Raw genomic sequence first — 13,153 nt, 5'->3', positions numbered from 1 at the left:
GTAAATAAATAACATTGAGAACAAGAGTTGTGAAGTCTTTGAAAGTGAGTCCATAGTTGTGGAATCAGATCAGTGTTGAGTTGAGTAAAACTGTCCATGCTGGTTCAGGAGCCTGATGATTGAAGGGTAATAATTGCCCCTTCCCTGCTGGTGTGGGTCCTAGGGCTCCTGTACCTCCATCCCAATAGCAACAGTGAGAAGAGAGTGTGGGCTGGATGATGGGGATCCTGTAGCTGCACTCCTTGTAGATGTGTTCAGTGGTGGGGAGGGATTTGCCTGTGATGGGCTTGGCTGTATCCCCCACTTGTTGTAGACTCTTCTGTTCTTGGGCATTGGTGTTTCTATTCCAGGCTGAGATGTACTCAGTCAGAATACTCTCCACTGAGGTTTGCCATATTTGACAAATTTGCACAAACTTCTAAGAAAGTAGAGGTGCATCTGCTGTCCTTTATAGTAGAGAATTCAAGAGGTTCACCACTTAGGGTGGAAACAAAAATGATCCTAGACACAGTCTTAAGACAGTAGCCACTTGATCTGGAAGTGTGGACATCTTTGCATTTAGCCTGTCTGGTCGTGTATGTTTTCTTGAGGTCCCCTCTTATGTTTCTAAAACTCCTGCAAGTTTAAGCCCAATTATCCTAATTTCGTGATGTCAGTCCTGTTAGCTCAGGAACCTTCCCTGTACTCAAGGAGAGCGCAGTAGCACAGGTAGTGGGGCTGCTGCCTCTGAGCTCCAGTAGTTTAGTCACAAACATGAGAAAATCTGCAGATGCTGGAAACTTGAGCAAAACAAGCAAAATGCTGGAGGCATTTGCTCCAGCATTTTGTGAGTTGCTCTAGATTTACAACCTCTACAGAATCTTCTGTGTTTATAACTGATTGGCTTTCTTTCCACCTCTCAAAGATGTGTAGGTTGGTGGATTAATTGTAAATCATTTGTAGCATGTAGATTAGTTGTAGAATGTGGGGTTATGGGGAGAAGAGGAAATTGGGATTAGTGAAATGTTGCTATAAACAAGTGCTTACTGTTCAGTGTAGACTCAGTGGCCAAAAGTGCTCATTTTCCCTGAGTCTGAACCTTTTTCGGATAGAGGCCAAAGTTTCAAACAAATAGTCTTGATGTGGTCTGTAATGCCTTGTGCAAATGCAGATACACAACCCTGCTTTATCTACTTCTGCTGGCCGTGAAGAGTAACAAACCTTTTGTTGTCTTAACCACCTGCTGCATTTGGATGTTTATGTTCATCAACCAGTACACATGGGCATCCAACTTTCGCTGCACCTCTTCTGAATGTGCCGTGAACTCATTCATTACTCCTCTAGCTATTGCCCTTCCACTTGGTATCGGATCTGCTTATTCTTTACGGTTTGCTGTCTACCAACCAGCATTCCGTTACGTTGCAGCATATTACACAAAATAATGTGTGCTTTAGTTTTGCACGCTTCATATCTATGGAACCTCCTCGAGAGTCTTCTGAAAGTCTAATTGCATCACATCATCTAGTGTTCTCAATCACTGCTCTACACTTCTCAAAAAAAAATCCAGTAGATGGTCAAGCATGGGCTCTTTTAAGAATTCATGCTGCCATTGATAGATCTTAAGCTTCTTTTTACCAATACTTTGCTATTACGCCTTTAATAATTTTCCTTGCTATAGATGCCAGGTGACCAGCCAGTACTTCCCTGTTTTCATTTTTAAATAATGGGATTAAATTAGCCATTTTCTGGTCTTTTGCAACTGATTTAGAGTTAAAGATTTTTGGAAAACTAACAGCTATGCATGCAGAGTTTTAGGATCTTTTAAATATGCTGCAATACAGGGAATGGATTTTTTTGCATTTGTTGGCCTCCAATTGTATCAGTTTCCCTGTACTAATTTAGATTTCCTTCATTCCCTCTTTCACTAGATCCTGGGAGTTTACTTGCATCCTCCTTTGTCAAAACAGACACAAAGAATCTTTTACGAAGGGTCTTGGCCTGAAACATCAACTGTTTACTCTTTTCCATAGTGTTCTTCATGTAGCATATTTGTTCCTTATTACCAGTAACAATTTCCAAACGCAATGGTCGTACATTTGTCTTCACCAAAGGTTCTCTCTTCATGTTCCCATAGAAGCTTTTACAGTAAGTTTTTGTGTTCCCTTCAAACTTATTTTAATACCTTATTTTCATCCTTTTAATCAATCTCTTAGTCCTCTATCATGCTCCAGACTGATCTCAGACCTTAGGTTCAATGCTTCCATTGCCAATTTTTACATCTTCTCCTATCAGTCTCTAACTTCACTTGTTTGGTATCCTGTTTAAATTTTGTCCCTGTTAGGACTAAATGATTGTTGTAATTCATCCATTCATTCCATAAAATGTTTTCTATTGCCAATTCAACATCAACTCCATAAGCACCATTCCCCGATCTATTTTTACCAAACGTTGCCTCATACCATTGTAGCTTCTGTTATCACAAGCATGAGAAAATCTGTAGATGCTGGAGATCCAAATGAGCACACAACGTGCTGGAGGAATTTAGCAGGCCAGGCAGTATCTCTGGAAAAGATTAAACAATTGAACAGTTGACGTTCCAGGCTGAGATGTCGGCTGTTTACTCTTTTCCATAGTCAACAACCTGGTCTTTCAAACCACTATCTCTTTCTCCAACTAAATGAAGAGTTCTGACACAAGACCATAAGATATAGGAGCAGAATTAGGTCATTTGGCCCATCGAGTCTGCACCACCATTTTATCATGGTTGATCCAATTTTCCTCTCAGCCCCAATCATCTGCCTTCTCCCTGTATCCCTTCATGCCCTGACCAATCAAGAATCTATCAACCTCTGCCTTAAATATACATAAAGACTTGGCCTCTACAGCTGTCTGTAACAAAGAATTCTACAGATTCATCACACACTGGCTAAAGAAATTCCTCCTCATCTCTGTTCTAAAAGCGCGTCCCTCTATTCTGAAGCTGTGTTGTCTGATTTTAGACCCCCACATCCACGCTATCTGGCCGGCTGGTGGTGCAGTGGCATCAGCGCTGGACTTCGGAGCGAAGGCTCCTGAGTTCATCCAAGTCGGGCCACCCCCTGAGCACGCTTTCCATCCGTGCCAGGTTGAGCGTCGAGCTAACCACTCGGCCTGGTAAAAAACAAGAGTCGCGTCAGGAACGTTCATATCGTGACCCAGTTAATCCAAAAGGAGACCAATCCTGACACTACGCGCCAGAAGAGAATGGCTGACTGGTATGACACGCTAGGAAGGATCCACTCTATCAAGGCCTTTCACATTTCAATAGGTTTCAATGAGGTCAGCCCTCATTCTTCTGAATTCCAGTGAATATAGGCCCAGAGCCATCAAATGTTCTTCATATGACAAGTCATTCAATCCTGGAATCATTCATGAACCTCCTTTGTACCCTCTCTAGTTTCAGCATATCCTTTCTAAGATAAGGGGCCCAAAACTGCTCACGGTACTCCAAGTAAGGCCTCACCTGTGCTTTATAAAGTTTCAACCTTACATTCTTGCTTTTACATTCTAGTCCTCTTGAAATGAATGCTAACATTGCATTTGCCTTCCTCACCACAGAGTCAACCAACAAATGAATCTTTAGGGAATCCTTCACAAGGACTCCCAAGTCCCTTTGCATCTCAGCTTTTTGTATTTTTTCTCCATTTAGAAAACAGTCAACCCTCTCATTTCTTCTACCAAAGTGCATGACCATACACTTCCCGACACTGTATTCCATCTGTCATTTCTCTGCCCATTCTACACACACATTGCACTCATATCTCCCAAAGGGGTTGGGTGATGATGTGACTATGGAGTTACCCAGGAAATTAGAGACAAGAAGAGAACAACAGTAATTGTGGGTGACTTTAATCTTTATATAGATTGGGCTAGCCCAAGTTAGTAATAATACAGGCAAATGGAACCTGCTGAGGTAGGCACCGTGGTTGGCATAGAGCAGGGCCTGTCTCTGTGCTGTAAAACTCTGTGACTTTGTGATTAGTGTAAATACGTGCTAGATGGTCAGCGCGGACCTTATGGACTCAGGAGCCTGTTTCAGTCAATGGAGGTAACTTGAGCAAGCAAAAGTGGACTGGAGATTAATTAGTGGAAGGCATGCTCTATATTTCTAGAATCTCTTGGGGTTCTCCTTTACAGCTATCTCATATACTCCTTTTGCCTTATGATTTCCTTCTTGAATACTCCTATGTCCCTTACGCTTGAGGAATTCACTTGACACCAGCTCTCTCTACCAGACGTGCACCTTTTTCTTTACCAGGCCTCAATGTACCTTGTGAACCAGGGTTGCCCAATCCTGCCAGCCTTGCTCTTCACTCTGACAGGAATATACTGTCCTTGAACTTTTCCTATCTCATTTTTTTAAAACCTCCCATTTGTTAGACGTTTCTTTATCTACAAACGACCTCTCCCAATCTACCTTTGCAAGTTCCTGTCTACTGTCATTAAAGTTTAGCTTGCCACAATATAGGATTTTAAATTGTGGACTAGTGTTATACAATTTTTCCATAACTATTTAAAAACTAATAGAATTATTGTCACTGATCGCAACATACTCCTTCACCGACACTTAAGCCTCATTTCACTGCTGTCCTCTCTCTAGTTGAACCATCTACATAATACTTGAGAAAACTTTCCTGTACATAATGAATTCTGCCATATCTAATCACTTTGCACTATGACATTCCTCGTCACTATTAGGGAAGTTAAGATCACCTACTGTTACAATCCAAAGCTATCTTGGATCTCCCTATGTATTTGCTCCTCAAATTTCCACTGATTGCTGCAGGCCTATTGTACAATTCCATTAAACACCACCTCCTTATTTCTGAGTTTCACTGCACACTCCTCCCAGGAATATGCTCTCGTGTGTATTGCCGTGATGCTGTCCGGAATCAAAAATGCAACACTCTCCTTCTCTCATATCTTCAGCTTGGTAGCAACTGTAGTACAGAGCACTGAGCTGGCAGTCCTGCCCCCCTCTCAACCAGATTTCTGTTATGGCTGTACTATCCCAGTCCCATGTACCTATCCATGCCATTCAACTGCCTAGCCTGGCAGGTTTCTTACATTAAAATAAATGTTAAGCAGCAGACCTTGCTTGTTTGCTGTTGTGCCCCTGCCTGATCTTGCTTACAAACTTCCCCCTTTCCCATCCGTTCCTCTCAGATTCAACCATTCAGCTACACACTAGCGGCTGTTTACACTTCCCAGTTAACCTACTAGATGACACATCTTTGGCATATGGAAAGAAACTGCGTCACCCAAAGGAAACTCGTACACTCAGGGAGTGTGTTGGTAACTGCACCCAAAAGGCACCTGAGAACGGGGTGGTCTGGGTTTCTGGTGCTTTTTGGCAGCAGCTATGGTCACTGCACTAGTGAATTATCTGAAGCAACACACACAAAACGCTGGAGGAACTTGACAGGTCGGGCCGGGACCTCACTTCAGGACTGAGAAAGAAGGGGGAAGATGGCAGAATAAAAGGTGGGGGGAGGTGAAGGAGGTATAGCTGGAAGGTGATGGGTGAAGCCAGGTGGGTGGGAAAGGTCAAGGGCTGGAGAAGAAGGAATCTGGTTGGAGAGGGGAGTGGACCATAGGAGAAGGGGACCCCGGGGGTGGGGGGGTGGAGAAGTACTGTGCAATGTGCTCTGTGTTTGCATTCAGATTGCACTGGATTTCCCTACTTGCAGTGCAGCTTTGTAGCTTTGGAAGCAGATACTGCTTCTGAAAGATACCTGCAGCATTAAAGGAGTCGAACTGCCTCTGCTTGTGGAGTTGCTGGGATTAGTTGATGCAGAAACTTGCCACATTACTGCTTGTAAAACTGGGAAAATTGGCTCATTGGAACACTGAATGGAAGTGATTTGCACTGGATTGACTCAGACCACCATCCTCCTGAGGCTGAGGTAGGCCCTGCCCCAGAGTAACAGGTGTTCAGAATGCGAGAGCAAACCCTCGTGAAGATACCACGAAGCAGTTTGCACCTGGCAGTAGCAGTTGCTAGTGCAGCCATTGTAACATGCTTTGCCTAGCGATATGCAGTTTATAAGAGTTGTTCCTCACTGTGCCATGTGGCACATTGGGTGGAAACCTTGCCATTTCTTTAGCATTTGTCTTTCTTTTTAACGAGGCCGAGTTGCTAGCTCGGTGCTCAACCCAGCACAGATGGAAAGCGTGCAGGAAGCCAGCTGGATTCGAACCCGAGACCACTCACCTCGAAGTTTGGTGCAGATGCCACTACGCCACCGGCTGGCTAGTTTATGAGTAGTTTTGTACTAAGCGCAGTGGATTGAAGCAGGTTGTGCTCTGATTTCTTTTGAAACATGCAGACATTTAAAAAAAAATATTCTCATAGCGCTTTTTCTATTTACTTCGTGTTCACTCAAATGTACTGTTGAGGCTTATTTGTCTCCTTTGCCTTCTTTCCTACATTCCAAAGTTTAAATTATTATAAAGTTGTTCCTGGTACTGATCGTTGTAGGATCCTATACAGTGGTATGCAAATGTTTGGGCACCCCGGTCAAAATTTCTGTTACTGTGAAGAGCTAAGCGAGTAAAAGATGAACTGATTTCCGAAAGACATAAAGTTAAAGATGACACATTTCTTTAATACTTTAAGCAAGAAAACTTCTTTTATTTCCATCTTTTACAGTTTCAAAATAACAAAAAAAGGAAAAGGGCCCGAAGCAAAAGTTTGGGTACCCTGTATGGTCAGTACTTAGTAACACCCACTTTAGCAAGTATCACAGCTTGTAAATGCTTTCTGTAGCCAGCTAAGAGTCTTTCAATTCTTTGGGGGATTTTCGCCCATTTTTCCTTGCAAAAGGCTTCTAGTTCTGTGAGATTCTTGGGCCATCTTGCATGCACTGCTCTTTTACTCGCTTAGCTATTCACAGTTACAAAAATTTTGACCAGGGGTGCCCAAACTTTTGCATACCACTGTATGTCATCTTATGTCAATGTGAATGCTGACCTTCTTCCTCTTTATTTTGATATCTTTCTCACTCATTCTCTGACCCTGCATGCTTTAACCTTATTTAGTGAAGAGTAAGCAGAAAATATAAATATAAAAAGGAACTGGGGGAGTGTTAGATATTTTTGAGGGGTTTAAAGAAATGGTGATGAAGGCAGGATCCAAAATTGTTTTCAAAAAGGAAAATATGAACATTTGAAAAATTTTAAGTGCATGTAAAGAGAACAAGTGGGTAACCCTTCAGATACCTAACAGAAAAAGACATTGTGTTCTCATCATTAAGTTCAATTTGAGATATAAAATAGAAAATGCTGGAAGCACTCAGTAAGGTAGGATAGTGTCTGTGGAAAGAGAAATGGATTTAATGTTTCAAGCCATGACTCGTTTGAAAGGACTTGTTTGACAAAGGGTCCAACATCTGAAATCATGACTCTTGGTTTTTGAATTGAATTGAGTTGACTTTATTGACTTTATTTCTTACATCCTTCACGTACCTGAGGAGTAAAAATCTTTACATCTCTATCTAAATGTGCAATCATAATGATTTATAATAATTTATAATAAATAGAACAGTCAATGTAATATAGAGTACACTCAAATCAGCGTTAGTTCATCAGTCTGATGGCCTGGTGGAAGAAGCTGTCCTGGAGCTTGTTGGCCCTGGCTATTATGCTGTGGTACCACTTCCTGGATGGTAGCAGCTGGAATAGAGTGTGGTTGGGATGGCTTGGGTCCCCAATGATCCCATGGGCCCTTTTTACACACCTGTCCTTGGAAATGTCCTGAATTACGGGAAGTTCACAACTACAGATGCACTGGGCTGTCGGCACCACTCTCTGCAGAGTCCTGCGATTAAGTGGGGTACAGTTCCTATACCAGGCAGTATTGCAGCCAGGAGAAAACTCTTAGGATTTGGGGGCCCATACCAAACTTCCTCAACCATCTGAGGTGAAAGAGGCGCTGTTGTGCCCTTTTTACCACACAGCTGGTATGTACAGACCACGTGAGGCCCTCGGTGATGTGGATGCCGAGGAACTTAAAGCTGTTTACCCTCTCAACCCCAGATCCATTGATGTCAATAGGGGTTAGCCCATCTCCATTCCTTCTGTAATCCACAACCGGCTCCTTTGTTTTTGCGACATTGAGGGAGAGGTTGTTTTCTTGACACCATTGTGTCAGATGACTTCTTCCCTGTAGGCCACTTCGTTATTGTTTGAGATTGGGCCAATCAATATAGTGTTGTCGGGAAATTTAATTAGCAGGTTGGAGCTGTGGGTGACGATACAGTCATGGGTATATGGAGTAAAGGAGGGGACTCAGTACACAGCCCTGAGAGGCACCTGTATTGAGAGTCAGAGGGTTGGAGGTGAGGGAGCCCACTCTTACAACCTGTCGATCTGACAGGAAGTCCAGGGTCCAGCTGCACAAGGCAGGGTCAAGGCTGCGATCGACCCTGGATGGAACTATGCTGTTGAATGCTGAACTGTAGTCCAAGGTTCTCACGTAAGCATCCTTCTTCTCCAGATGTGTAAGGATGGTATGTAGAGCAGTGGCTATTGCGTTGGTACGTGAATTGTAGGGGGTCCAATTTGGGGTGTAGCAAGCTGCAAATATAATCCTTGATCAGCCTCTCAAAGCATTTGCTTATTATTGAGGTGAGTGCAACAGGACCCAGTTGTTCAGGCATGTTACCTTGGTCTTTTTTGGTACAGGGGCAATGGTGGATAATTTGAAGCAAGAGGGCAGTCTACACTGGGAGAGGGAGCAATTAAAAATATCTGTAAACACACCAGCCAGTTGTTCTGTGCACATCCTAAGTACTCGCCCTGGGATGCCGTCCAGTCCCGCAGCCTTGCGACTGTCCACTCGTTGGAAACAGCTGCGTACCTCAGCCTTAGAGATGACCAGGTTGCAGTGGTGGCTTTCCTCGGAGGCTCAGAGTTAGCAACATCGAACCTAGCATAAAAGCGATAGCGCTCATCTGGGAGAGGCCGTGATGATGGCGGCACCACTATGTTTTGCTTTGTTGTCTGTGATGGTATGCAGCCCTTGCCACAAGTCACGTGTGCTATTCATTGTGAATCTTGGCTTAATCTGCTCCTTGTTTCGCTGCCTCCATGCATGATGTCTAGTCATAGAGAAGTACAGCACAGAAACAGGCCCTTCTGCCCACCTAGTCCATGCCAAAAGTATTTAAACTGCCAACTCCCATCGACACGCATTGGGACCATAGCCCTTCATATCTCTACTATCCATGTACCTATCCAGACTTCGCTTAAACATTGAAATTGAGCTCGCATGCGCCACTTGTGCTGGTAGCTCGTTCCACACTCTCCCGAACCTTTGAGTGAAGACGGTTCTCCTCATATTCCCCTCAAACTTTTCATCTTTCACTCATAACCCATGACCTCTGGTTGTAGTCCCATCCAACCGCAGTGGAAAAAGCCTGCTTGCATTTATCCTGTCTATGCCACTCATAATTCTGTATACCTCTATCAAATCTCCTCTTAATTTTCAACGCTCTAAGGATTTGAGTTCTAGCCTATTTAATCTTTCCTTATAACTCAGGTCCTTCAGACCCAGCAACATCCTTGTAATTTTCTCTGCACTCTTTCAAAATAGGTATGTGACCAAAACTGCACACTATATTCCAAATTAGGCCTCACCAACATCTTGTGTTGAAGTTGTATAACATCCCATTTCCTGAAGTTGTATAATCCCATTGTATAACATCAATGTACTATGTGCCAAAAGTTTTCTTTATAACACTATCTACCTGTGACGGCATTTTCAACAAATTATGGACCTGTTTTCTCAGATCCCTTTGCTCTACCACACTCCTCAGTGCCCTGCTGTTCACTGTGTAAGACCTACTCTGGTATTACCAAAGTGCAACACCTCGCACTCTTCTCCATTAAGTTCCATTTGCCATTTTTCAGCCCATTTTACCATTTGGTCCAGATCCTGCTGCAAGCTCTGATAATCTTCCTCGCTGTCCATTACACCCCCAGTTTTGGTGATCCAGTTAACCACTGTCTGCTGAGTGTTTCTAATATCTTCTATTTTTATTTCAGATTTCAAACATTTTTTGTATGGATGTTTATTAGATGTACATTGTTCCTTTTGTAGCTCTAAGCTTCTGCATTGTGTTTGGTTTTGTATGTGTTTTAAGCCAGCTAACGTTTGTAACGACTGCTCGGCGCCCCCCGTCAACTGGTACCCAGATTCTGGTCATGCTGGTCGCTTACATATTCTGTTGCATAAGATAGCAGGTGGAGTCACTGCCTGCAAGAACCTTTATGAATTACGAATACTGTTAAATGTGGAATAGAAATGCAAATTGTTATTTTGCCAATTTATTTCTCATCAAATCCAGCACATCCTGGTGACTCTCACCAATGTTTTATAGGTGCTCCATAGAGAGCATGCTAGCCAGATGTATCAGAGCTTGGTATGGGAGCTCCTTCCTCTATGGGAACTCCTCTGCCCAAGACTGCAGGTAATTGCAGAGAGCCCAGTCAGTCCATCATGAAAACCAGCCTCCCCTCCACTGACTGCATCAGGAAAGCAGCCAAAATAATCAGACTCCTCCCACCCAGTAATTTTCTCCTCTTCCTTCTCCTATGGGGCAGAAGATACAAAATGCTGAGAACACATACCACCAGGCTCAAGGATATCTTGTATCGCACTTTTATAAGACCATTGAACCGACCTCTTTTATGCTATAGATGAACTCCTGATTTCCTAATCCCCCTTGTGTTCCTTGCACTGTACTTTCTCTGTAGCTATAACATAATATTCTGAATTCTGTGTATTTTTTTTCTTTTTGTACTACCTCAGTACACATGTGGATGGCATGTAAACAAAAGTTTCTCACTGTATCTTGGTACACATGACAATGATAAACCAATTACCAGTTACGAGTTCATCAAGCTGAGATGAATTGGCCCCATCATCAAAACTTTCCCTAGCTGAAGATTTACTACTTCATTGTGACAGTATGGAAGATAGATAGGTGTTGTACCATCCTTACAGGTTGGTGAGTCTTGCATCACTTGTAAGTAAATGATCGGAAAAACTGAGAGGAGGAGTTTATCTGGACTTGGACAGACAGTGATAAATCAAAAATATTTATAGAGTGGCTTTGTTAAAGGGTCATACTGTCTAATGAATTTGATTAGAATTTTCAAAGTGTCATTTAAATATATTTATGAAATGATGGCCCAGATTGGAGGTGAAAGCCAGTTTCGCTCGCTCTCTGCGATGTTCACCCTTCTTTCCAGGGTGTAGGAGCCTTTTGCTGAGGTTGCTCCCAGGCACAGTCCGTTGCTTGGTCAATTTAAATGCCGACTGAAAAGACAGGGTGTAGGGATCCAAGGTGAGAGCTGATTTTGCTCACTGTCCGTGATGGTCACTCCTCTGTCCATGATGTGGAGGCTAAGCAGACCACCCCAGCTACTGTGCTCTGTGCCCGTTAATATGTTGAACTGATGAGACCATAAGATATGGGAACAGAATTAGGCCATTTGGCCCATTGAGTCTGCTCCACCATTTCATCATGGCTGATCTATTTTTCCTCAGTCCCAATCTCCTGCCTTCTCCCCATTTCCCTTCATGCCCTGACCAATCAAGAATCTATTAGTCTCTGCCTTAAATATACACAGAGACTTGCTGAAGAGATTCTTTCTCATCTCCATTCCAAAAGGATACCCCTCTATTTTGAGGCCATGTCCTCTGGTCTTAGACACTCCCACCATAGGAAACATCCTTTCCACATCCATTCTATCAAGACCTTTCACCATTCGATAGGTTTTATTGAGGTCACTTCTCAGTCTTCCAAATTCTAGTGAATACAGGCCCAGAGCTATCAAACGTTCTTCATGTGACAAGCCATTTCATCTTGGAATCATTTTTGTGAACCTTCTTTGAACCCTCTCCAGTTTCAGCACATCCTTTCGAAGTTAAGGGACCCAAAAATGCACACAATAGATAAGTGAGGCTTTGGGCCTACTCTGGGGTTTGGATCTGAGAAATGATCAATTTGGTTCTGAATGTTGTTGCTGGCTTCAGTTGTCTGCATGATTTGTGTTTTATTTTCTTTCTTTTGCACATCAGGTGTTGGTTTATTATTATTATTATTTTTAAATTGGATTCTTTTAGGTTTCTTGTTTTGTGGCTGCCTGTAGGCAAACAAGTCTCAAGGTTGTATAATTTATACATTCTTTGATAATAAAGATACTTTGAATTTTTGAATCTAGGATCATTGAATATAGTGCTTGCTAGCAATTGTCTTTCTGAAATTACATTTACAGATAAATTACCTATGCAGGTCTTCCAGTGTGTAGGGGAGATATTCCAATTTGCTCTTTTGCTGTCATACGATAACCTTTCGAATCAGAAATATGTGACTTTTGTGTAATTTGAACCAGAGAGGCTTCAGTCAGATACCATGATCCTATACTCACAAACTTCTCAGGAGGATGTTTTGGCTTGGATGAAAGTGAAATGCTAGGACAAATCAAGTTGATATTTTAAGCAAATGGCTGCTCATCAGAAGTATTCTAAAGCAAAGTTCTTGGCCTGAAATATTGACTTTGGCTTTCTCTGCATAGCTGCTCCCCAACCTGCTTGCTTACTAGCTTTTTCCTCTTTTATTTAAGATTATGAACATTTTGCAGCAGTTGTTTTTGCAAAAGATTCAGCCTTCACAATTCAGGCTATCAATCAAAAGGTGAATATTCATAAACCGTGTGTTCTAAGTAAGCCAATTGATTTAGTAATTGAGCAAATTTTAAGAATTGGAATATTTCACCACTAGCAGTTTTCCCTCCATGATTTGTGTTGTTTTCCTGTTTTTTACTGTAGGTCGTGTGATATGTGACTTCGCTTGTTCAGGGGAACAGGAGATTGATCTGGCAGTGCAGAGCGCCAAGGAAGCATACACAGCTTGGAGTCGACTTTCAGGGTTAGAAAGAGGTCGCATCTTACTAGAAGCTGCAAGACTCATAAGGGTATGAGAAATATATTTATGACTGTGTTTGTCTTGACATAGCTAATGTTGGAAAATAGTTCTAGGGAGATATAGTCAGTCAAAATTTCACACCATGCCGTATCATTAGCGTGAGTCACTCAAAGGTAGATAAAAATTACAGAGCAGAGAAA

General features: G+C 42.5%; 1 protein-coding gene across 1 annotated transcript in view; it reads left to right on the top strand.

Annotated features, from left to right (window-relative positions):
- LOC140206089 (4-trimethylaminobutyraldehyde dehydrogenase-like) overlaps positions 1–13,153 on the top strand; it is a 49,588-nt gene that overhangs the window by 5,707 nt on the left and 30,728 nt on the right. The window contains exon 2 of the mRNA XM_072274225.1: positions 12,857–13,002. Coding sequence (XP_072130326.1) covers positions 12,857–13,002 — 146 coding nt within the window. The remainder of the gene's footprint in view (positions 1–12,856; positions 13,003–13,153) is intronic.

The sequence above is a fragment of the Mobula birostris genome, chromosome 12 (assembly GCF_030028105.1).
Source record: "Mobula birostris isolate sMobBir1 chromosome 12, sMobBir1.hap1, whole genome shotgun sequence".
Lineage (NCBI taxonomy): Eukaryota > Metazoa > Chordata > Chondrichthyes > Myliobatiformes > Myliobatidae > Mobula > Mobula birostris.
This window is presented reverse-complemented; position numbering and strand designations above follow the sequence as displayed.